Source organism: Cherax quadricarinatus, chromosome 11 (genome assembly GCF_038502225.1).
Source record: "Cherax quadricarinatus isolate ZL_2023a chromosome 11, ASM3850222v1, whole genome shotgun sequence".
NCBI classification, from domain to species: Eukaryota; Metazoa; Arthropoda; class Malacostraca; order Decapoda; family Parastacidae; genus Cherax; species Cherax quadricarinatus.
Window position 1 is genome coordinate 46,481,439 of NC_091302.1, and position 27,291 is coordinate 46,508,729.

Consider the following 27,291-nt stretch of genomic DNA (forward strand, 5'->3'; position numbering starts at 1 on the left):
GTCACGTGATGCGCATGTGTGCGTGAAAATCCCTGTAACTCTCTCGGTTCCCGTTAGACCTACCAAGCAGCAACAGGCAGGCTGGGCCTCTTCCCCTTCACACTCTGCCAATATATGTGTTACCATCCAGCAAGTGCGTTTAACTCCAACCATCACATCTCCACGAACCCTTCCCAACAAATGGTGGTAGCAGTGGGATGGATTGATCCAGTGAAGTGGATGAGGTCTTCCTGTTGAAATTTGCTAGTCGAGTCCTTACGAAGGCTGAACATAATTATACAGTAACGGAGCAAGAAGCTTTAGCAATAGTATGGTCTTTAAAGCACTTCTGAGACATTATTTATCAGTACCCTGTTCATGTCTTGACAGACCATGCTCCACTGGTACCTTTATTCCAGAATAAACAACCTACTGGAAGGTTAGCCAGATAGACCTTGACTATCCAAGAGTTCAATCCTACCTTTGAACACTTACCTGGCAAGTCAAATGTAGTCGCAGATGCTTTATCGCGACATGTTAGTATAGTAACTGCAGACCCTCCATTTACTGCCGAGGACGTAAAGAATGCTCAAAGAACAGATCCCATGTGGTCTGGTGTGATTCGATTCCTGCTCCAGGAAGATCTTATACTGACACCAATACACATCAACTGGTTGGTCTAATGTGCATTCACAAATGCGCTGATGTTATTTATACAATTATTACAATATTACATAACAGTAAATCTTCTAATTTTTTGTGTGTGAATAAAAAGTCAAATTGTAATTCATGTGTTAAGACTGGAAATGTAATAGATGAACAGAGGAAATGTTATTTTAGTGCCAGGAATGCCTGCATTGTTTATTCTAAACCCTATTTTGAAATTTGTATGAAATTGGCCAAATTACCAATTTCTGATCACTTTATTGGATTGTTGAAATAGTTGATTGGGCAGTCGATAAAATAGAAGGTATGCTAGCAAAATAGCTAAGAATTTGATGAACTGGAACAATGTACAGTAGGGCCCCGCTTTATGGCGTTTTGCTTTATGGTGTTCCGCTGATACAGACATTTCAAATTATAACCGAACTAGCTATATGCCTCCCCCCCACCTGACTTTCTAATATGGTCACTGCATCCCACTCAGTTTGTTTACATTCTCCGTGAGCTCCGTAAGCACCGCGTCTCTATTGTGTCTGGAAACTTTCCAAAATATCAAGTGCTTTTAAAAGTTATTTCATATTTTATATATACTCTGATAATTATACTTATGTATAGTACCCATACCTAAATAAACTTACACACTGTGCTGGTGTGCAGGTACACATTAACCCTTTCAGGGTTGGTGCCGTATTAGTACGGCTTGTGCGCCAGGGTTGGTGCCATACTAGTACGAGTAAATTTTAGCGGCTTCAAATTAAGCGGGAAACAGCTGGTAGGCCTAGATGTGAGAGAATGGGTGTGCGTGGTTGGTGTGCGCGGTAGAAAAAAATTCTGGGACCCAGTGGCGCATTGTGGGAACGCCATTTTAGTAGACCTTGTTCACCATGCCTCACGGTAAGAAGCTCCTCACTCGGCAAATTGGGACACTTTTGTTCCCCAGTGACAGTTCTAATACAGATGGAAGTGCCAGTGAAGATGAGTTTCAAGGTTCTGATGAGGTTGTGACCGAAACTAACGACCATAATACCAGTAATAGTGAGGAAAACCCAGACAGCCCTCAGTCTTCCACCTCTGGTGCTGGGCTGTCTTGTTCACGTTTAGTTGTACCAGAACCAAAGAGGAAACTCCTATTTTCCCATATCCCGGACTCAGATGTGTGCATTGGTGATGATAGTGATAGTGAATATGAACTACAAGCTCTTGAAAATAGTTCCAGTAGTGATAGTGAAGTGGAATATTCTCCAGTGAAGCGTCAGTATATATGACGGTATATGTGCTCTGGTAGTGTGCCATATGCTAGTCCAAGGGAAAGGAGTACATCTCAGAGTACATCCCGTGGCTGTACAACAGGAACAGATAGTGAAAATGAAGATGATAGTGTTGCAATTGGGATGGAAAATGTGCATGGTGGTGGTATTGGTGGTGCTGGCCATGAGGCACCAGCAGTGGGCCATGCTGCCACCCACGCTGCCACCCACGCTGCCACCCACGCTGCCAGCTAAGGCAGCGGCCTTAGCTGATCTACAACAAAGGCCACCATCCCCCACCCACCCACCACACCACAGCCTCCACAACCACAACCTCTGCAATCACAACCACCTGTCAATATCCAGTACCCACCAGCAGACCACACCTGGGATTGGCAGGAAGCTGCCAATTTTGTTCCAAATCCCCATCAGTTTGATGAAAGCCAAAGTGGAATACAGCCATCTTGTACACTTGGGAACAATGCCAGTGAATTGGAATGTTTCAAGTTATTCTTTGACGAACCCCTGATGGAAATTATTGTCAGGGAAAGCAACAGATACTTCGAGTACACCATGGCAAACACAACACTTTCACCAAACTCTCGCCTACACCAGTGGAAGGAGACAACTGTGGCTGAGATGTACCTTTTGTTTGCCACAATAATGCTTATGCTACATGTGTATAAGCATAGTGTGAAATCATACTGGTCAACAGACTGCCTGATTGCAACCCCGGTTTCAGTGATATAATAGGAGTGAATCGATTTGTGCTACTGTTACGTATGCTTCGCTTTTCAAACAAAACCAGGCCTGACAGAAACGACAGGTTATATAAGATTAGGAATGTGTTTATGTATCTGAAACAGAAATTCAGTATGTATTTTTATCCCTTCAAGAAGCTTGTTATTGATGAGTCTTTGATTCTGTTCAAAGGAAGACTCTCATTCAAGCAGTATATACTAAGCAAGAGAAAATGCTTTGGTATAAAGTTGTTTGTGCTTTGTGATTGTTACAGTGGTCTTGTATTCGATATAATTGTGTACACTGGAAGTAAACCAGGAAGTTACTGGGTTTTTCCAGTGATGTGGTTAGAACAATGATGGAACCATATCTTGGTAAGGGACTTATATTATATACTGATAACTGGTGATTTCTTGCGAGTGAACATGACAGATGTACTCACCTAGTTGTACTCACCTAGTTGAGGTTGCAGGGGTCGAGTCTGAGCTCCTGGCCCCGCCTCTTCACTGGTCGCTACTTGGTCACTCTCCCTGAACTGTGAGCTTTATCATACCTCTGCTTAAAGCTGTGTATGGATCCTGCCTCCACTACATCGCTTCCCAAACTATTCCACTTACTGACTACTCTGTGGCTGAAGAAATACTTCTTAACATCCCTGTGATTCATCTGTGTCTTCAACTTCCAACTGTGTCCCCTTGTTACTGTGTCCAATCTCTGGAACATCCTGTCTTTGTCCACCTTGTCAATTCCTCTCAGTATTTTGTATGTCATTATCATGTCCCCCTTATCTCTCCTGTCCTCCAGTGTTGTCAGGTTGATTTCCCTTAACCTCTCCTCGTAGGACATACCTCTTAGCTCTTGGACTAGTCTTGTTGCAAACCTTTGCACTTTCTCTAGTTTCTTTACATGCTTGGCTAGGTGTGGGTTCCAAACTGGTGCTGCATACTCCAATATGGGCCTAACGTACACGGTGTACAGGGTCCTGAACGATACCTTATTAAGATTTTGGAATGCTGTTCTGAGGTTTGCTAGGCGCCCATATGCTGCAGCCGTTATTTGGTTGATGTGCTCTTCAGGAGATGTGCCTGGTGTTATACTCACCCCAAGATCTTTTTCCTTGAGTGAGGTCTGTAGTCTCTGGCCCCCTAGACTGTACTCCGTCTGCGGTCTTTTTTGCCCTTCCCCAATCTTCATGACTTTGCACTTGGTGGGATTGAGCTCCAGGAGCCAATTGCTGGACCAGGTCTGCAGCCTGTCCAGATCCCTTTGTAGTTCTGCCTGGTCTTCGATCGAGTGAATTCTTCTCATCAACTTCACGTCATCTGCAAACAGGGACACCTCAGAGTCTATTCCTTCCGTCATGTCGTTCACAAATACCGGAAACAGCACTGGTCCTAGGACTGACCCCTGTGGGACCCCGCTGGTCACAGGTGCCCACTCTGACACCTTGCCACGTACCATGACTCGCTGCTGTCTTCCTGACAAGTATTCCCTGATCCATTGTAGTGCCTTCCCTGTTATCCCTGCTTGGTCCTCCAGTTTTTGCACCAATCTCTTGTGTGGAACTGTGTCAAACGCCTTCTTGCAGTCCAAGAATATGCAATCCACCCACCCCTCTCTCTCTTGTCTTACTGCTGTCACCATGTCATAGAACTCCAGTAGGTTTGTGACACAGGATTTCCCATCCCTGAAACCATGTTGGCTGCTGTTGATGAGATCATTCCTTTCTAGGTGTTCCACCACTCTTCTGATAATCTTCTCCATGATTTTGCATACTATACATGTCAGTGACACTGGTCTGTAGTTTAGTGCTTCATGTCTGTGTCATTTTTTAAAGATTGGGACTACATTTGCTGTCTTCCATGCCTCAGGCAATCTCCCTGTTTCGATAGATGTATTGAATATTGTTGTTAGGGGTACACATAGTGCCTCTGCTCCCTCTCTCAGGACCCATGGGGAGATGTTATCTGGCCCAGTGCCTTTGAGGTATCTAGCTCACTCAGAAGCCTCTTCACTTCTTCCTCGGTTGTGTGCACTGTGTCCAGCACTTGGTGGTGTGCCACACCTCTCCGTCTTTCTGGATCCCCTTCTGTCTCCTCTGTGAACACTTCTTTGAATCTCTTGTTGAGTTCCTCACATACTTCACGGTCATTTCTTGTTGTCTCTCCTCCTTCCTTCCTTAGCCTGATTACCTGGTCCTTGACTGTTGTTTTCCTCCTGATGTGGCTGTATAACAGTTTTGGGTCAGATTTGGCTTTTGCTGCTATGTTGTTTTCATATTGTCTTTGGGCCTCCCTTCTTATCTGTGCATATTCGTTTCTGGCTCTACGACTGCTCTCCTTATTCTCCTGGGTCCTTTGCCTTCTAGATTTCTTCCATTCCCTAGCACACTTGGTTTTTGCCTCCCTGCACCTTTGGGTGAACCATGGGCTCATCCTGGCTTTTTCATTATTCCTGTTACCCTTGGGTACAAACCTCTCTTCAGCCTCCTTGCATATTGTTGCTACATATTCCATCATCTCATTAACTGGCTTCCCTGCCAGTTCTCTGTCCCACTGAACCCCGTTCAGGAAGTTCCTTATTCCCGTGTAGTCCTCTTTCTTGTAGTTTGGCTTCATTCGTCCTGGCCTTCCTGCTTCTCCCTCCACTTGTAGCTCTACTGTGTATTCGAAGCTTAAAACCACATGATCGCTGGCCCTAAGGGGTCTTTCATATGTGATGTCCTCAATATCTGCACTACTCAAGGTGAATACTGAGTCCAGCCTTGCTGGTTCATCCTCTCCTCTCTCTCTTGTAGTGTCCCTTACGTGTTGGTACATGAAGTCTTCCAGTACCACCTCCATCATCTTAGCCCTCCATGTATCTTGGCCCCCATGTGGCTCCAAGTTCTCCCAATCGATCTCCTTGTGGTTAAAGTCACCCATGATCAGGAGCTTTGCCCTGCATGCATGAGCTCTTCTGGCCACTGCAGCCAGTTTGTCAACCATCGCTCTATTGCTCTCGTCGTACTCTTGCCTTGGCCTCCTGCTGTTCTGTGGTGGGTTATACATCACTGCTATTACCACCTTAGGACCTCCAGAGTGAAGCGTTCCCGCTATGTAATCACTTTCTTCTCCGCTGTGTGTGGCACAGTGTGTGCAAATCGTAAACATATGCCCAGGTTCGACGCTGGTACTCGTAGAGGTGAGGTGCAGGCGTTTGCTGCCAATGACATCATGGCATTTCGGTGGCATGACAAACGAGATGTCACACTGTTGTCATCAGTTCTCTCTAATGAAATGGCAGACACTGGCAGGCAGCATAGAGAAAGCAATGAACCCATTCTAAAACCTGCAGCTGTGATTGACTACACCCTCAATATGCACTCAGTGAACAAATGTGACATGCAGATTGGGTTTGCTGATTGTGTTTGCAAGAGTTATAAGTGGTACATAAAACTCTTTTTCCATATTCTGGACATTTCCATGCTCTATGCTTATAATATATATAAGATGAGGACCAGAAACAAACCACCATATGACGAATTTTGTTTGTCTGTCATCAGACAACTAATAATTAAGTACCAAGGAATAGCACCTGCAATAGAAAACCGCCCACGAAATTATCAACAACTACCTTCTCGTCTGAAGCATGGTGATCACTTCCTCACAAAACTGCCTGCTACTACTTTCAAGAAAAAGGCTCAGAAGAGGTGTTACATCTGTGCACATACAAAAAAACGCCCACAACAACGCAGAGACACTCATTTTATGTGTGAGGAGTGTAAAACACCATTGTGCATGACACCATGTTTCAAAGACTTCCACAGGCTGCAGAACTTCTAAAAACATGACTTGTGACTGTATATGTGTATATAAAATATAGAAAAATAGTAATAAACAACATTTTATATTGATCGTTTGTGTAAATAATTTTTGTAAACAAAATAGTGACAACAGTGTTTGTGTAGTTATTGTGTAGTATAGAAAAAGAAATAACTTACAAAATAGTGCTCATATTGGTCTCACAGGCCATAAAAGTTACTTGAAAAAAAATAAAAAATAATAGAAAATAGTACCGAAAAAAGAAAATAAACTAATGCCAGGTGACCGGCAGTCGGCGATGTTTCCCTATGCCGGTCATTTTCTGTCAACTTCACGCCTCCATATCTCGGTAGGTATTGATGGTAAAAAATTTTTGTTTTGCCTATAATATTTAGAAAAAAAAAAAAAACTATCTTTTCATAACAAAAAATAATTTTTTTTTTTTTTTCAAATTTTTACCGACTCAAAGAACAGGTTTGGGAAGGGCCTGCCAACCCTGAAAGGGTTAAAATCAATAAGAGTGTCTTGTCTCGAGATACCATAATAATAATAATAATAATCACCGAGTCTCATTAAATGTTGTATATTACATTAATATACACATTTTCGTTAATCCATCTATGATATTTTTTCAAAATTATATAATAAACACAATATGTAACATATAAACATGGTAAATACACCCCACAGTAGAATAAATTAACATAAATATGAGATGTGGTAACCAGATTACTTGTAAGAATGATGTTTTTTCTAGTCCAACATCAGAGAAAATGCGTACACTATGATATTACTGGGGGTAACTGTAGAAAATTATTCCTTTCGTATGCCTTCATTCAGAACGTCATTTCTTCTAAAAATGGTGTTACATGAGAATGGGAGTGTTGCTCTTTATTTATTCTACTGTATCAACGTGGAGACAACTTGTACAAAAACCAAACGTGTTCGCCTGGTTTGTTTACAAAGCTCGCGTTCCCCTGGATTGTTTACGTAACTCCGCACCTGTCCTCTCTCGTGTACTCATTCTGTCTCGCTCTCTCGTTTATTTGCTTTATCTCGTTTACTTGCCTCATCGATAACAAAAAAAAGGCACAATACCTTGACTGGAACAATGCACAAATAACCCGCACATAGAAGAGAGGAGCTTACGAGGACGTTTCGGTTCGACTTGGACCATTTACAAATGGTCCAACTTGGACTGAAACAGCGTCTTAAGCTCCTCTCTTCTATGTGGGTTATTTATGTATTACTCACCTCTGACCCTACATTAAGACTACAAATATTTTAAAGTAAGTAATGAGTGAACTGTACATGCATTTTATCACTCTGGGACACTTTAAATGTCATAGAATATTATGTGTGGGTGGGGTGGCCTGGTATGGTAGATATGGTAGCCTGAGTGGCTACCATACATACCACACTTGATTTTTTACAATAAATATTACTCATCTCACCCTTTATTAAGACTACAAATATTTTAAGGTAAGTAATGAGTGTACTACAGTGGACCCCCGCTTAACGATCACCTCCCAATGCGACCAGTTATGTAAGTGTATTTATGTAAGTGCGTTTGTACGTGTGTGTTTGGGGGTCTGAAATGGACTAACCTACTTCACAATATTCCTTATGGGAACAAATTTGGTCAGTACTGGCACCTGAACATACTTCTGGAATGAAAAAATTTCGTTAACCGGGGGCCCACTGTATATGTGTATTTTACTTTTTTATTGTTTTTAATGCCTAGTTCTATTTCTAACTTAATATATATTAGTTTATACTTGTTATCTAGTATTTATATGCATTGATAAGTGGAAAAAAAGGGTGTTCCACTTTACGGCGGTAGCCTGAAACCTAACCTGCCATATAAGTGGGGCCCTACTGTAATTGGCAAAAAATAGGAGTCAAAGTGGGCAAAATTGCAGATGCATAAATATCGCTGACACAGCAAAATTCACATTAGCATAATTTCGTCAATTTTCCATCAAATTTTTTACTTTTTGTTTTATTTCCTTCAGAAAGATTCTCCACCATTTCATAAGAAAAAATAACAAAAAAATCTTTTGAAAATTCTTGGACCCTGTGGAGAAGTTTCAGATCGGGAATCTGGACCCTGAAAGGGTTAACTTAATTTTTTTAGGCTTTGTTTTATCTCTTTGCCTTATAGGTATACTGGAATATAAGAGTTAAATATAAAAACCTGTAGTAATTGTGGTTATATAACTATAAATACCTGTGGTTATTAAATGTGCTCATAAAAATCTACAGGTTACACCTCTTTCTCCCTTAAAAAAAAAAATTATTATTTTTCTTCAGATTTTCCGGGAAATCAAAATTGAAGGTTTTGATCCAGAACAGTTTGAGATGAAACAGGTGTTTTACTCCAGCAAAGACGATACGAAGGTCCCCATGTTCATAGTGCACTCTCGTGGACTGAAGCTTGATGGGATGGCTCCAACATTACTCTATGGCTACGGTGGCTTCAATGTCAGCATTCAGCCTTATTTTAGTGTATCCAGAGTCATATTTTTACAGATGTTCAAAGGTGTCATTGCTGTTCCAAACATCAGAGGTGGTGGGTAAGTACACTTTTTCAGATGTGATTTTGTTGCTCTAGTGACTTCATTTTATTCTTAGAGTTGATTTTGACTTAGATACATGTCATAGAGAGCTGGAGAAAATTTGATTTGGGGCTCTTATTATTATTTTCATACATAAGCCTAATCATTTATACATATTTATACTTTCCATATGGTTATCACAGTGTTAACAAATTGGAAATTGTTTATGCTAAAAAAAAGCTTAGCACTAGACAGCTCAGCAGATACCCCAAAATTGAGCAGCTTTCACAAATGTGATGTTTGATAACTGCCAGGTAAAAGGGTGTACTGTTGACCAAAACTATTCCTAACATTCAAGCACTTTTGTGGACAAGGATTTAGTTAAAGTTTGAGATTAACCCTTTGACTGTTTTGGTTGTATATATATACGTCTTACACGCCGCTGTTTCTGACGTATTTATACGTGTAAATTCTAGCGGCTTCAAATCAAGCGGGAGAAAGCTGGTAGGCCCACATGTGAGAGAATGAGTCTGTGTGGTCAGTGTGCACCACATAAAAAAAATCCTGCAGCACGCAGTGAGTAATGAGAAAAAAAACTGACCGGTTTTTTTTTCGATTAAAACGCCGACTTTGAGGTGTATTTTTGCATAGTATTTATTGTTGTATTCTCGTTTTCATGGTCTCAGGTGATAAAATGGAAAACATATTACAGAAGTAGAGATGATTTTGATTACTTTCAAGATGAAAATGACCTTGAAATTGAGCTCAAAGTAGTGGAAATGCTCGATTTTTACCAATGTTCAAGGGTAAGCAAATCACACCACACGTCCAATACACATCAACTGGGGAGTCTAATATTCTTTCACTAGTGCACTGATATTATTTATACCAATTTTACAATAATGCAATAGTCTGCATAACAGTAAATTTTGTATTTTTTTGTATGAATAAAAAATCAAAATAGAAAGTAATAATATAAGAGGGGCCTAGAGACATGACTAATGAACAGAGGATATGTTATTTTAGTACCAAGAATGTTTACATTGTTTATTCTGGACCCTATTTTGAAATTGGCATCTTTTCTAATTTGCGTGAAATTGGCCAAATTGCCAATTTCTGACCACTTTATTGGGTAGTTCAAATTGGTAAATGGGCGGTTTCTTGTACTCAACTGATAGAAAAAAATGGAGTCCTAAAGAAATAGCTATGAGTTTGGTCAACTGGAACAATGGAATTGGTCAAAAACAGGGCTCAAAGTCGGCAAAATCGCCAATGCATATATGTCGCCGAGACCGCTAACTTTGTGTGAGCGTAATTCCATGCGTTTTCGACCAAATTTTGTATTTTGGTGTCATTACCATCGGGAAAAGATTCTCTATCATTTCATAAGAATAATTTTTTTTTCCAAAAATTTATCGACATAGGGGCCTGCAACAGTCAAAGGGTTAATTTTCCCTATATCTGTCTGATGTGTTTCAAATTCTTTAAGATGTGCAAATTCATAGTGATGCTTAAGCACCAAAGTAAAAACCTTTTTTTTTTTTTTTTTTTTTAACCCTTAAACTGTCCAAACGTAGATCTACATTCATTTGTGTGGCACTCCAAATATTTTGAAAAATAATTTTTTTTTTTTTTTTTAATGAAGAGTACATTTTTCTACATGTTATAGGATTAAAAAAAAATTTTGGGGTCAGTATGTACTGAGATATAAGATCGTGAAGTTGGCTCTGGATGCTCACCTGTCGGCAACATCGACTCCTGCTGCTTGCAGAAGTGTTGCCGATATACCTTTTTTCTCATTTTTATTTTAATTTATATATTTTTTTGGGTTGGAATAGTTTTAAAAATGCAGTATTAGAATGTGGGGCAGAAGTTTGTGGTTATAGGAGGGTGGGGGCAGGAGGAAAGAGGAGTGATTGGTGGAATGATGAAGTAAAGGGTGTGATAAAAGAGAAAAAGGTAGCTTATGAGAGGTTTTTACAAAGCAGAAGTGTTATAAGAAGAGCAGAGTATATGGAGAGTAAAAGAAAGGTAAAGAGAGTGGTGAGAGAGTGCAAAAGGAGAGCAGATGATAGAGTGGGAGAGGCACTGTCAAGAAATTTTAATGAAAATAAGAAAAAATTTTGGAGTGAGTTAAACAAGTTAAGAAAGCCTAGGGAAAATATGGATTTGTCAGTTAAAAACAGAGTAGGGGAGTTAGTAGATGGGGAGATGGAGGTATTGGGTAGATGGCGAGAATATTTTGAGGAACTTTTAAATGTTAAGGAAGAAACAGAGGCAGTAATTTCATGCACTGGTCAGGGAGGTATACCATCTTTTAGGAGTGAAGAAGAGCAGAATGTAAGTGTGGGGGAGGTACGTGAGGCATTACGTAAAATGAAAGGGGGTAAAGCAGCTGGAACTGATGGGATCATGACAGAAATGTTAAAAGCAGGGGGGGATATAGTGTTGGAGTGGTTGGTACTTTTGTTTAATAAATGTATGAAAGAGGGGAAGGTACCTAGGGATTGGCAGAGAGCATGTATAGTCCCTTTATATAAAGGGAAAGGGGACAAAAGAGACTGTAAAAATTATAGAGGAATAAGCTTACTGAGTATACCAGGAAAAGTGTACGGTAGGGTTATAATTGAAAGAATTAGAGGTAAGACAGAATGTAGGATTGCGGATGAGCAAGGAGGTTTTAGAGTGGGTAGGGGATGTGTAGATCAGGTGTTTACATTGAAGCATATATGTGAACAGTATTTAGATAAAGATAGGGAAGTTTTTATTGCATTTATGGATTTAGAAAAGGCATATGATAGAGTGGATAGAGGAGCAATGTGGCAGATGTTGCAAGTATATGGAATAGGTGGTAAGTTATTAAATGCTGTAAAGAGTTTTTATGAGGATAGTGAGGCTCAGGTTAGGGTGTGTAGAAGAGAGGGAGACTACTTCCCGGTAAAAGTAGGTCTTAGACAGGGATGTGTAATGTCACCATGGTTGTTTAATATATTTATAGATGGGGTTGTAAAGGAAGTAAATGCTAGGGTGTTTGGGAGAGGGGTGGGATTAAATTATGGGGAATCAAATTCAAAATGGGAATTGACACAGTTACTTTTTGCTGATGATACTGTGCTTATGGGAGATTCTAAAGAAAAATTGCAAAGGTTAGTGGATGAGTTTGGGAATGTGTGTAAAGGTAGAAAGTTGAAAGTGAACATAGAAAAGAGTAAGGTGATGAGGGTGTCAAATGATTTAGATAAAGAAAAATTGGATATCAAATTGGGGAGGAGGAGTATGGAAGAAGTGAATGTTTTCAGATACTTGGGAGTTGACGTGTCGGCGGATGGATTTATGAAGGATGAGGTTAATCATAGAATTGATGAGGGAAAAAAGGTGAGTGGTGCGTTGAGGTATATGTGGAGTCAAAAAACGTTATCTATGGAGGCAAAGAAGGGAATGTATGAAAGTATAGTAGTACCAACACTCTTATATGGGTGTGAAGCTTGGGTGGTAAATGCAGCAGCGAGGAGACGGTTGGAGGCAGCGGAGATGTCCTGTTTAAGGGCAATGTGTGGTGTAAATATTATGCAGAAAATTCGGAGTGTGGAAATTAGGAGAAGGTGTGGAGTTAATAAAAGTATTAGTCAGAGGGCAGAAGAGGGGTTGTTGAGGTGGTTTGGTCATTTAGAGAGAATGGATCACAGTAGAATGACATGGAAAGCATATAAATCTATAGGGGAAGGAAGGCGGGGTAGGGGTCGTCCTCGAAAGGGTTGGAGAGAGGGGGTAAAGGAGGTTTTGTGGGTAAGGGGCTTGGACTTCCAGCAAGCGTGCGTGAGCGTGTATGTTCTGATAATTACAATTTATAATAGTTCTTGTGATTTCATAGCCAATCTTTGTTCTGACACTAATATTAGGTACTGAAATAGTGCTCAAATAGTCACAATTACACTGACAGGTGAACATTTACACCTGCCTGGGTTATTTACTGTTGTCTAGAAATATATACAAAGTATTTATAGGTCCCAGCAATGTTTTAGATACCCTGGCATATAACTTGAAGCATGTTGTTATGAAAGGCATCCCTATACTATTGACAGCCCAGTGACATTTGATAAATGCCCACTACTCCAGCTAACCTTCGCTGTATTTATCACTGTTACACACAAACATGTCTTGTCTCTCTGTCTATCTATCTGTATCTGCATGTCTGTCTGTCTCTGTATCTGCCTGTCTCTGTCTGTCTGTCTCTGCTTATCTGTCTTTCTGTCTGCCTGGAGTATAGTATATCACACTCCTTGAAGAATGGTGTTATGACATCTCTTATCAGCTCAGTGACATTTGATAAATGGGTGCTCGGGGGAACCCTGGCTTTATTTGTTTACACTGATACACACAGACATGTTTGTCCATCTGTCTGTCTATCTTTGCCTAGATTTTTTTGGTTATTCTAGGTAATTTACACTTTGTATAATTGTACTTATGTGTACATGTGAGAGAGAGATATAGATAGACAGGGATATAGATAGACAGAGATATAGATAGAGATATAGATAGCAGAGATAAAGATAGAGATATAGATAGACTGAGATATAGACAGATAGAGATATAGATAGACTGAGATATAGACAGATAGAGATATAGACAGAGACAGCCAGAGACAGCCAAAGCAAGCCAGCCAGCCAGCCAGCCTGCCGGATACATAAGAACATGAGAAAAAGGGAACACTGCAGCAGGCCTACTGGCCCATGCAAGGCAGGTCCATGTCACCCCCCCCTCCCTGGCTTAGACCAATGACCCACCTAGTCAGGGCACATCCATTGAAGGAAGGAGCATGACATCAGACCTAGTAGCACAAGCTAGTCAGGTCCAACTCGTACCCACCCACATTCACTCGTGTATTTATCTAACCTATTTTTACTTTCCTCTTGAAATGGGAGTGTTAATGCGACATGACTTCAGTGAATCCCTGGTGTTTGCCAAACTATTTGCTCTAACTGATGCTCAATTGAACTGGTGCTCCCACAGGGTACTAATTGCTCACAGATTTTTTTAGTACTGCACACACTAAGTGCACAAACCCATTCTTTCATGTCTAGGTGACTCAAGCCTATTGGGCCAAATTTGAAAAAATGAAAAGTAAAATGTTGGTTTATGTTTGGAGTGCTATGCTTGCAAACGTAGATCTACGTTTGGACAGTTTAAGGGTTAAATACCAGCTGTCCCCTACTGAGGTAGGGTAATAATTCCCCACATTCACCATCATTCATTCAGTAGCTGTCTTGCCAGAAACATGCTGAACCACAACATCCTCATTCCTCCTCTCGAGAGTGGGCACTGTACTCCCACCTCTAGGAATCCCTGCATAAATGTTTCCTAGCTCACACTCCAACAGCACATCAGGTCAAAAACACCACTTGCCTCACTCACTCACTCTGATATGCTCATGCAAGCTTGTTGGATGTTGAAGCTCTTAGTACTTGAAACCTCCTTTACCCCCTTAGTCCAACCCTTCATGGAATGACCCCCTATTGTGGGGTAGGGGTTGCCCTAGGAAAGAATGGAGGGAGGGAATAAAGGAGGTTTTGTGTACAAGGGTCTGGGACATAATGGGCATGTGTGAGCCTGTCAGATAAAACCGAGTGCAGACAAATGGTTTTTAGTAAATGATGAGCTGTTGGAGTGTGAGCAAAATAATATTTTATGAAGAAATTCAGGGAAACTGGTTAGCCAGACTTGAGTCCTGGAGGTGGGAAGTACAGTGCCTGCACTCAAAAGGAGGGGTTTGGGATGTTTGCTGTTTGGAGGGACATCTAAACTGTCATATTTGTATGTCTCTGGCAAGACAATGATAATGTGAATAATAGTAAGTGTTTCTTTTTTGGGTCACCCTGCCTTGGTGGGAGACAGCCAGCATGTTAAAAAAAAAAGTATAAATATATTGCACTATGACATCCTGGCATACATAAACAAGCTCATTATCAAGTAACATGATGAAATAACAGAGCTCTCATCATCATACTCCAGAAATCTGCTTTTATATGCAGAGAGATTTTAGGGACTAAGTAATTAATATACAATAATGTATACTCAATTTTCTTTATACAGTATTTATCCTTGAGGTCAGAATTTTTACTTAGTGTATAGAAAACTGATAAAGAATAAGGCCCTTAACTATTCTAGTTTAATCTTGCATTTTTTGTTACTAGTGAATTGTTTGGACTGGTAAATAATAATTTGTGTTTTGGAATAAATTGAGACAATTTTAATGCAATACAAAAACTTTATAAATGACCTTGTTTTGTTCATGTAGGAGTCATCTGTAAAGTTTACATACTGCATTAAAGTGCCTAAATTTATTTCAGTTTGTCAATATTCACTTGTGCATTCATTTACAATTGGTGTCATAATGTTAATATGTTGTAGATACATGTCGCTACAATATATAGATCTGCATACGTCTAAACCATGATGATGATTGTTTAATAATAATAATAATAATAATAATAATAATAATTAATAATAATTCATTTTCATAAAAAGGTACAAGTGATAGATTTTGCAAGAAGCCTCTGGGCTTCTTAGGCAGACTTAAACTATATAATACAATAACTACTTACTTTATGAGCTGTGCTGTGTTCAAAAGATGTTATAAATAGTAGTAGTATGTAAGAATGGCATTTATATTTAGAAGGTTTGGGGACTTGAATAAGGCCGTTTGTGATGGGTCTAACAACTGCCTTTTATTGAATGATGATTAGGTTGAGATGGGTTGCTAAAGTGGATCCCCAGGCACAAATTCCATATGTGAGGTATGGGGGGAAATAAGGAAAGAGTAAATTACAGTATTAGTAATGTAGATTAAGAAACAAGGAATTTTAGTGTATACCTGCAGACTCAGATGCTTTTTTTTGACATATGTTGGATGTATCAAATTGGATTTTGTTGTCTATGATTACACAGGAATTTCCCCTCGCCTTTTTTCCACTTTGGTTTCATTAATTCTGTTATCTAGTTGGGGTCAATGGTTTTGTCCCAAAAATTATGTAGAATGTTTTTCAATATTATGGCTGAGTTTATTTATCCTTCTTTAGTTCATTGCTTACTATGATGTTTATTGTCAGAGATATGGACCTGATAATATAATAGTATTCTTTATATCTACAAGTACATGTACAAGGTATACAGGCCTAGCTGACATCAATGACATACTACTATATAGAAAACCCCTTGTTAAGCAGAGCATTTCTGGCAAATTAAGTCAATTTTGTCCTGGGATGCGACCCATACCAGTCGACTAACACCCAGGTACCCATTTTACTGATGGGTGAACATTGGACAGGAGGTGTCTTAAGGAAAAACGTCCTAATGTTTTCCAGCCTTACCAGGGGATGTATCCCCGGACCACAGTGTGTGAGTTGAGTGCACTAGCGATTGAGCTGCAGGTCTTACGTGTTGAGTTGCATTAGGCAAGTCACTGATATAGTGAAGGAAAAGGGAGCCTAGAATGCTATCTTTGGGGACACCTGGAGTCACTGTTATTGTAAAGAAGTGTCACTTATGGCTATATATTGTTGTTACTAATGTATAACTGAAAATACTTGTGTGTTCCCTCTGTGCCTGTAGTGATTTAGCTTGAGTAGGAAAATATTATGGTCAACAGTATCAAGCCTTTTGCAGACATAAAAAGTTTGATACTAAATTTCTTTCAAGTGCTGAATATACTGTCAGGCATTTTTAGTATTACAAAATTTGTGCTTATATTATGTTTGAATCCTAATTGACAAGGAAAAGCATGTTGTGTTTGATTACGTATGTGTGCAGCCACTTGTCGATTACTTTTTCATATATTTTTGAAAGTATTGATAGATCAGAAATTGGTTTGTTGTTATTAACATCAAGGGGGCCACTACCTTTGTGGATGGGTTAGTGTTATTCTGGTTGTTTTGAGAATGTTTAGAAAAGTTTGCTCTTCAGTTGATTTGTTGAAAAGTATTGCAATAGCTGGAGATAACTTATGCAGCATCTTTGTAGGTCGTCTCACGTATTTCAGTTGTATTACTAGCTGTATTTTTTTAGTGACCTTATTATTAAAGTCATTTCTGCAGAGGAGGAAAGAACCGCATTGAAGGAGTGTCTTTGAGTCTCTAAAATGTTGTCTCATGATTATTTCGTACTGTAGAGAAGAAGTTAAGTTTGTTCACAGCTGTAATAGTAGTTGAGAGGTAAGGTTCATTTGTTTTAGAAACTTAATTGTTCATTTTTATTTTTTTTTTTACCCAGTAATTTGGGGAAAAGTTTTCAAGGTTTTATTTCTTTTGGAAAAATTAAATCTAATTGAATGACAATTTTGCTGGGACCTTCTGATAATCTTGAGGGTTGTAGAGTATTGCTTTACTGATTCTTTGGGGATGTGGTCTATTTTTTGTCATTATAATATTTTTTGTCAGTTGAGCTGAGCAAGCCTTTTGTGAGCTAAAGTTTTTATTGTTAATTGTTTAAATTTTTGAAGGGAGTGTATATTGCTGATTTATAGTAATGTTGACGTTTCGTGTTCCAGAATATACATTACGGTTAGGATTTAGTTTACTTTCCCAATTTATTTGTTTAATGGCAGTGATAAATTTCTTAATTGAAGCATCATTATGGAATGTAAAGGCAATTTTTTTTTATATAATACTAGGTATTAGAAGAGTAGAGAAATGGTCAGTTGTCCTGTCTGAGATGCTATTAAATACATATTTATTTTTATATTTTATCTGCAGTGAGTATGGTGAAGCCTGGCACAATACAGGTCGATTGCTTAACAAGCAAAATGTGTTTGACGATTTCCAAGCAGCAGCGGAGTACTTAATAAATGAGAGGTTCACTTCCAGTCAGTTACTCATTATTCAGGGTGGGTCAAATGGTGGCCTGCTAGTTGGAGCATGTATGAACCAGCGACCTGAGCTGTTTGCAGCAGTCATCTCTCAGGTTGGGTTAGTATTGGCTGTGATTCTCATATTTGTAACATTCTTGTTATGTATTTCAAAAATGTTTTTTTTATTCACACTAAACAGTACTTTGATAAAAAATGTGCAATGCATACTAAGTAATATATACAGTACTGTGATATTCTCTGTGTAAGTAAAATGCATTTACAATAGTTATGGGTAAAGGACAGCTGTAATATACTGTATATTGGTTTACCATGCACTATAACTTTCATCCATGAAGGAGATGGCAAATCTCATTGTTGATATTAGCCAGGTCTTCCAATGGGCCACAGAAAAATATTTACTTTGCTATGGAAAAATTAAAGATATATAATTAGGAACAGAGTGTAAAACAAACTCAAACTACTCAATAGGATCACAACAGTATTGTTATTGTAATTGCAAGGAAAATGATGCATTGGACAACTAGAACCTTCAAAACAAGAGATGCTAAGCCAATGATGATACTCTTTAAGTCACTTGTTCTCTCTAGACTGAAATATTTCTGTATACTATCAGCTGCTTTTAATTAAGACAGGCAAAATTGATCTAGAGAATGTTAAGAATCTTGCTACTCGTGTAAATTCAGTCAAGTACATAAATTACTGAGAATGCTTGAAATTCCATGAACTGTACTCTTTAGAACCTAGGCAAGAAAAATGTTTTATAATTTATATCTGGAAACTTCTGGCAGAATTAAAGCCAGATTTACACACACAACTCACTCCTTTTCTATGAAAGCAAGAGGCTTTGCAGATACAGTAGTGCAAAATACCCCTAATGATAAGAAGGGGTGCAGTGAGTACAAGATAATTTTAACACTCTTTTTACATATGAAAAAGTAATTACCAACATAGCCTTAGCTATCTTAGAGGAAACTTGATACATTCCTCAAGTGTGTTTTTGATAAGCCAGGCTGTGGTGCATACATTGAACTCCATGCATCTAGCACCAACAGCCTGGTTGATCAAGCCATTAACTAGTAAGGTTCTGGGACCTGGCCATGTGGGCAGTGACCCCAAAAATTATCTTCAGATAAACTAAAAGCAACACTACTTTTATTTTTCCTTCATCAAACGGGCCATATTCCACCGAGGCAGGGTGAAAGTTTCTCTTTTTAAATTTAGTAATGTATACAGAAGGGGTTACTAGCCCCTTGCTTCCGGCATTTTAGTTGTCTCGTATGACGTGTATGGTTTACAGAGGAAGAGTTCTGTTTCACTTCTCCATGGAAACTACTTATTAATGTAAAATTATGTGAATTTTTCAACATTCAGTCACTCATTCGCCGGGTCACCATCTGGAGAAGACCCGGGCCGGAAGTACTGGCGAATCATCAAGAAGAAGAAGAAGTCACTCATTTTTAAATATGTAGATTATACAATATATTTTTTAATTAATTATATATATATTTGAACTCTATTTTGCTAGTTATATCAAGGGTGTCTGAATATTTTTTGTGTAAAATATCAATTACAGCCTCTCCTCACTTAGCGACGTACTTGTTTATTGACGCCTCGGACTTAGAACAGGCTCTCTGACCAGTATTTATACCTAAATAATGTATATTAGAGCTGATTTCCTCTATTCTGATTATTTCAATATGCACCTACCATCCTACTTACAACCTGCACAACATATGACCACTCGACTTACGACTGTGCATCTGGTAGCAGGGCTGCCAGATGCATACCGCTGTATGATATTTGATTGCTACTCGTGGCAACACGCCACACAGGCAGCATCACTTTGAGTTACCTGCCCTATCAGCAGCATTACACTGTATTAACTATACTAACTGGACAGAGGAGAAGAGAAGGAGAGGCAAAGGAGAGGAGAACTTGAGAAGAGGAGAAAGGAGAGAAGAGGAGAGGAGAGGCGAAGAGGAAAGGAGAAGAGAAGAGGATGGCGCATCAAAGAAGCAGTGAAATCTTCGGCCCCTATGCACAGTGTTTCTCCTAAACCTTACAGTATAAAATACAGTACTAACAGCATAAATAGTAAAGTATAAAATGAATTACAAAAATAATAAAATAAAGTCATTACCATAGCTGTGATGTTGATATACAGTAGTAAAATATTTAATAAAAGGTAACATATGATGCTATGTAGCTAATATAGAGTCGGAGAAGCAATCAGGAACCTTCTGGGTAGAAGTGCTGACACAAGCAAGAAAGAGCAGCCGACAAAATGTTCTGTTCTTACACTAATATCGACAATAAGGCTTACTTACCCATCACAATTGATCTACTGTAACATAAGGTGAAATATCAATAGCACAGAAATATAAAAAATGCACCACAATAAATATTATCAAACATAATATGAAGGACTGCTGTGCAGATAGGAAAGGGATTTGTGGACACCACCGACCATAAGGCTTACTATCCCTTCTTTCATCACTCTTATGAGAGAAAACTGATCTAGCATGAGGGCAAACTGTAATAAACACTTGTAGCTTACGAAAACACTGGAAAAAAGGGATTTTTTTGGGGAAAAAAAAATTTCCCGAGTACTCGGGTATGCGCACGCTTTCGGCTATTATCTTGGAAATAAGTTACTTATTTTGTGAAAACCAATCAGTAATAATGAACAGATTGAAGTGATTTCCACAAAAACATAAAAGAATGATTGCTTTACAAGATTAAGATTTAATTTTTGAAGTATCCCTATCAATAATTTTCTAAGGTTCAACTTATGTCAATTTTGACTTACGACCGGTTGGTCGGAACCAAGCTCGGTCGTAAGTAGGATGGTAGGTGTACAGTACATTACTGCATAAACATTTAAAAGTATACCAGAAATGTTATAAATGGTGCAAAGGTGACATTAAAACAATATCAGAGATGGTTGACACAAACCTACTTCCATTATAGTATGCTTCTTGCTTAGCGATGAATTCGTTTAACGACGTGGTCTTAGGAACGGAGCTCCATCGTTAAGTGAGGAGAGGCTGTATAGAGATGCAGCAAATGATCCTCGGAGGACTTCACTTTTTTCCTCTAGCCTAACCTCTTTTGCACTGTAATACCGCTTCTTGTTAGGACTTACTTTAGCCAGTGAAAAATGTCCATGCTGCTGTATCCCATTTTGCTTCTCTGTTGGTAAGGTAAGGTACCTAGGGATTGGCAGAGAGCATGCATAGTTCCTTTGTATAAAGGCATAAGGTTCAAAAGAGAGTGCAGAAATTATAGGGGGATAAGTCTGTTAAGTATACCTGGTAAAGTGTATGGTAGAGTTATTATTGAAAGAATTAAGAGCAAGACGGAGAATAGGATAGCAGATGAACAAGGCGGCTTTAGGAAAGGTAGGGGGTGTGTGGACCAGGTGTTTACAGTGAAACATGTAAGTGAACAGTACAGTGGACCCCCGCATAACGATCACCTCCGAATGCGACCAATTATGTAAGTGTATTTATGTAAGTGCGTTTGTACGTTTATGTTTGTGGGTCTGAAATGGACTAATGTACTTCACAATATTCCTTATGGGAACAAATTCGGTCAGTACTGGCATCTGAACATACTTCTGGAGTAAAAAATATCGTTAACCGGGGGTCCACTGTATTTAGATAAGGCTAAAGAGGTTTTTGTGGCATTTATGGATTGGGAAAAGGCGTATGACAGGGTGGATAGGGGGGCAATGTGGTAGATGTTGCAGGTGTATGGTATAGGAGGTAGGTTACTGAAAGCAGTGAAGAGTTTTTACGAGGATAGTGAGGCTCAAGTTAGAGTATGTAGGAAAGAGGGAAATTATTTCCCAGTAAAAGTAGGCCTTAGACAAGGATGTGTGATGTCACCGTGGTTGTTTAATATATTTATAGATGGGGTTGTAAGAGAAGTAAATGCGAGGGTCTTGGCAAGAGGCGTGGAGTTAAAAGATAAAGAATCACACATAAAGTGGGAGTTGTCACAGTTGCTGTTTGCTGATGACACTGCTCTTGGGAGATTCTGAAGAGAAGTTGCAGAGGTTGGTGGATGAATTTGGTAGGGTATGTAAAAGAAGAAAATTAAAAGTGAATACAGGAAAGAGTAGGGTTATGAGGATAACAAAAAGATTAGGTGATGAAAGATTGGATATCAGATTGGAGAGAGAGAGTACGGAGGAGGTGAATGTATTCAGATATTTGGGAGTGGACGTGTCAGCAGATGGGTCTATGAATGATGTTGTGAATCATAGAATTGATGAGGGGAAAAGGGTGAGCGGTGCACTTAGGAGTCTGTGGAGACAAAGAACTTTGCCCTTGGAGGCAAAGAGGGGAATGTATGAGAGTATAGTTTTACCAATGCTCTTATATGGGTGTGAAGCATGGGTGATGAATGTTGCAGCGAGGAGAAGGCTGGAGAAAGTGGAGATGTCATGTCTGAGAGCAATGTGTGGTGTGAATAAAATGCAGAGAATTCATAGTTTGGAAGTTAGGAGGAGGTGTGGGATTGCCAGAACTGTTGTCCAGAGGGCTGAGGTGGTTCGGACATGTAGAGAGAATGGAGCGAAACAGAATGACTTCAAGAGTGTATCAGTCTGTAGTGGAAGGAAGGCGGGGTAGGGGTCGGCCTAGGAAAGGTTGGAGGGAGGGGGTAAAGGAGGTTTTGTGTGCGAGGGGCTTGAACTTCCAGCGGGCATGCGTGAGCGTGTTTGATAGGAGTGAATGGAGACAAATGGTTTTTAATACTTGATGTGCTGTTGGAGTGTGAGCAAAGTAACATTTATGAAGGGAATCAGGGAAACTTGCAGGCCGGACTTGAGTCCTGGAGATGGGAAGTACAGTGCCTGCACTCTGAAGGAGGGTGTGTTAATGTGGCAGTTTAAAACTGTAGTGTAAAGCACCCTTCTGGCAAGACAGTGATGGAGTGAAAGATGGTGAAAGTTTTTCTTTTTCGGGCCACCCTGCCTTGGTGGGAATTGGCCAGTGTGCTAATAAAAAAATATAATAATAATTGGTAAGTTCATTTTTTATGTACCAATGAAAGACCTAATAGTTCAAGACTGTTTTCTTTTTTTAAGTTAGTGAGGCATGATTTGTTTTTCCCTTTCCTTTGTGAAGCTTATATACTTTCAGGTGGTCCACTATTCTTGATCTTAGAGTTTTCAGACTCCACCAGATATGTGTATGACAGTATTGTTCTGTAATATAGAGTTTTATTCCTGTTTCATTTTTTAATATTGGTACCATGCCCATTTTCCCTAATGTTTCCCATCTCTAAAGTATCAAGAGTATAGCTCAAAGCATCACTGGTGAATGCATAAATTTTGGCTTAAAATATATATAACCATTGTCAATTACATTGTGTTACTAGCATCTGTGTGTCTTTGACTTGATAATGTGTTAATAAATTGGTGCCTTGAAAACACTTAAACAATCTTACATTGACTACAGTTTTGTTAGCATTAGTTGTAATTTCAAATTTTATTCAGTATACAGTGGACCCCTGATTAACGATATTTTTTCATTCCAAAAGTATGTTCAGGTGCCAGTACTGACCGAATTTGTTCCCATAAGGAATATTGTGAAGTAGATTAGTCCATTTCAGACCCCCAAGCATACACGTACAAACGCACTTATATAAATACACTTACATAATTGGTCGCATTGGGAGGTGATCGTTAAGCGGGGGTCCACTGTATTAGTAGAAACCCAAGATAAGTCATAATGAATGACTGTCAAAAAACAGAAGAATTGATGAGGATTGGAAATTATGTCTTGTGGTGGCAGGTCCTGTGCTGTATCATTAAGCCACTGAGGTTATAAATGGAGTTTTACCTCCTATATTTTTGTGACAATACCAGCCGCCACTGTCTATGCTGCTATATTACTAGGTGCAGAGGTTGATTAAATTTTCTGCAGAGTGATGGACATGCTGCGGTTCCACAAGTTTACCATTGGTTATGCCTGGTGCTCAGATTATGGCAACCCAGATGAGAAAGAACATTTTGATAATGTTTTGAAGTATTCCCCGCTACATAATGTGAAGGTCCCAGCTGAAAGTATTCAGGTATGTATTTAAGTCTTCATTTTTTGCTAATTTAAATAAAGAATATGGTAAACTAGAGGGGAAAACAGATACTACAAACAAGGGAGATTTAGAGAAAACGCTATGGTTTAACACCAGAATTCACATACTTCATAATCGGCTTGATTTTTATAATAGTTTCTACTGAAGGCTATTTTCCGATAGCTTTTATTATTCAAAGTTTTTCTTGGTGTCCATTATCTTTTTGCTTGGTACACAGGTCCTATATTGAAAAAATAACCATAGGATTTGGGCTCAGACTTTCTTATGTTGGTCCTGTTGTATCATGGCTTTGAAGCCAGTGTCAGTCTTGTAGTATGACACCATGAGCTCAGCTCACTCAGATAAGCTGTGAGTGGTAAATTTGGGCCTAGATATGAGAGGATGGGTCTATGCGGTAGGTGTGCACCATACAAAAAAAATCCTGCAGCACGCAGTGCATAATGAGAAAAAAAACTGACTGTGTTTTTGGTTTAAAACAGAGACTTTGCAGTGTATTTTCATGTGGGTTTTATGGTTGTATTCTCAGTTTCTTGATCTCATTTGATAGAGTGGAAGATGTATTACAGAAATAGAGATGATTTTGATTATTTTCAGGACAAAGTAGTTTGAAATTGAGCTCAAAGCAGCAGAAATGTTCAATTTTTGCCGATATTCCAGACACAAATGACATCACTCATCCAGTACACGTCCAGCTTGCCAGTCTAACACGCATTTAGGAATGCACTGACATTATTTACACAATTATTACAGTAATGCAGTAGTCTGCATAAAATAAATTTTCTATTTTTTGTGTGAATAAAAATTCAAAATGAAAAGCAAGTATAATATAAGAGGGACCTGGAGACGTGACTGAGGAGCAGAGGAAATATTTATTTAGTGCCAGGAATGTCTACATTGTTTATTCTGAACCCTATTTTCAAATTGGCAGTTGTTGAATTTTGTGTGAAATTGGCCAAATTGCCAAATTCTGATCACTGTATTGGGTTGTTGAAATAAGTAAATGGGTGTTTTCTTGTACTCATTCGATAGAAGGAATACTAGTGAAATAGTTAGGTGTCTTATGAGTTTGGTAGACTGGAATGCTGGATTTGGCCAAAAATAGAGTGTAAAGTGAGCAAAATTGCTGATGCATAAATATCACTAAGAACACTAACTTTGCAAGAGCATAATTCCCTAAGTTTTCCATCAAATTTCGTACTTTTGGTTTCATTACCTTTGGAAAAAGATTCTTTGTCATTTCATAATAATTTTTTTTTAATTCTTTGACCTTGGGAACAAGTTGTAGACAGTAAAGCCTACTGCTGCTTCTCATAGTTTCCCCCTTGGAGTGAGTTGTTGTGGGCCTAGTTCCCCTGAGTGCCCACCAGAGGGCACTGCCTCAAGTTAGACATACACAGCTGTGTTTCTCACTCAATGACTGGTGGCCTACCTGGTAACAGGACCCCCCCCCCATCCCCCCGCCCCTCCTGGACTGGCTTCGGCACACCTCACACTGCCCGCTGTAAACCCCCATTATTCCATTAAAGAAGCTAGTCAGTGGCTGTATATCTCGCCTACCTCTCCGCTACCTGGCAAGTTACTGTACCAACCCAAAAGACAGTAAAACACAAGTTTGCAAGCAGGAGTCACGACACTGGAAGAGTTTAACAGATTGGAGTAATGTTTAAAGAAATGGCCAAAAAAAAAAAAAAGATGCAAATTAATTCAGACAAGCTTATTTTCCTGTTATCCATAGTTTCAGGATTCACGTTAGCTCCAGGCACCTAACACATATGAATTATGAGGTTGCACTGTAGTTGTCAGCATTAAGGAGGATTCAGTATTGTTATTGGTAGAATCCAAAACAATTAAAAAGTGCATATGTGGTGGTTTGTTCTATTTTAATGCTGTTAACAGTAAGGAATACTGAAGTTGAATTCCAGGTAGTTAGCCTAGTCATCTTAGTCTTGTGTATGTATTGACAAAGAAAACGTTAGTGTATGGCATTAATTAAGGATGGTAAAACAAGTTAGTGAAATAAAAAGATGAGGCATTTAAAAAATTATTGGGCTTAGTATAATGGTAGTAAAATCTGAATTATGAACTAATTTAATTTAGAAAAATTAGTTCATAATAGTCTGCTTTCATAAATAAATTCTGCTTGAAACATGGCATACATACCCAGTCATAACTGTAGTTTCAGAAAGATATTTGTCATATAAATAACTATAAATTGTAAGAGAAAAATATAGTGCATAAGTATACAGATAAGCATGCTCTTGTTTTCCATAATTTCATATTTATATGCAATAAATTCTTTCATTACATTATAATCAAATAAAGCGCTAAACCGACAAGGGTCATGCAGTTTCATTACATGAAGGTTACATTCCTGAAAATTGGCATGGCATGAAGAGTAATGTTGTGTAAAGTGAAGTACATATCATAATGGAAAATTTTTTAAGGTTGTTTCAGACTCCTCCAGATTCACACCAGATTCTTGCACCAAGTGAGAATTACTATTGTTTTTTTTTTTTATTATCACATTGGCCATCTCCCAACAAGGCAGGGTGGCCCAAAAAAGAAAAACTTTCATCATCATTCACTCCATCACTGTCTTGCTAGAGATGCACTTACACTACAGTTATAAAACTGCAATATTAACACCCCTCCTTCAGAGTGCAGACACTGTACTTCCCATCTGCAGGACTCAAGTTCAGTTAGCCGGTTTCCCTGAATTCCTTTATAAATGTTACCTTGCTCACACTCCAACAGCATGTCGAGGCCTAAAAACCATTTGCCTCCATTCGCTCCTCTCTAACATGCTCACACCTCTTCAAGGGGGGCTCCTTGGCGTGGTGAAGAGGCTCTTGGTCTGAGGAATTAGACCTGTCGGTCTTCTTCCTCAGACCGAACCTAATTACCCCCCAATCTCCCCTCCCCTATCCCATCCTCCCCTTTTTCCTTTCCTCCTCCTCCTCCCCACCCCTCCCTTTTGCCCTTCCTCTTTTCGGCCTTTGGGATTTCTCCCACAGGCGCGCTAGTTCCTAGGTAGGGGAAAGGATACCGGGGTCCATCCCATTCTGTTGAGGTTCTTGGCGGTGGCGTAGTTTGCCGTGGAATCTGGATCGCCTGGGGATGTCCCGATCCCTCTCCGGTATCCCGGAGTAGCTTTGGGTGTCTTTCGGGCGACGGGTGTTTCTCTGGAAGCCACCTTTCGGATTCCAGGGGTGGTGGCCGAAGGAGGTATGCTTTGTGGCGGATATCCGGCCGCCCTCTCTTTTGTCCACCGAGGTAGTTCGGCAGATGTGAGGTTGCTATCCCGGATTGTTAGTTTACTAGCATGTTGGGTA

At 39.3% G+C, this 27,291-nt stretch overlaps 1 protein-coding gene across 2 annotated transcripts in view; it reads left to right on the forward strand.

Annotated features, from left to right (window-relative positions):
• The window catches only part of LOC128700111 (prolyl endopeptidase), a 112,132-nt gene that overhangs the window by 73,646 nt on the left and 11,195 nt on the right, over window positions 1-27,291 (forward strand). For both annotated transcript variants that reach the window (XM_070084088.1, XM_070084087.1), the window contains exons 10-12: window positions 8,747-9,009; window positions 17,739-17,951; window positions 23,791-23,938. In XM_070084088.1, coding sequence (XP_069940189.1) covers window positions 8,747-9,009; window positions 17,739-17,951; window positions 23,791-23,938 — 624 coding nt within the window. The remainder of the gene's footprint in view (window positions 1-8,746; window positions 9,010-17,738; window positions 17,952-23,790; window positions 23,939-27,291) is intronic.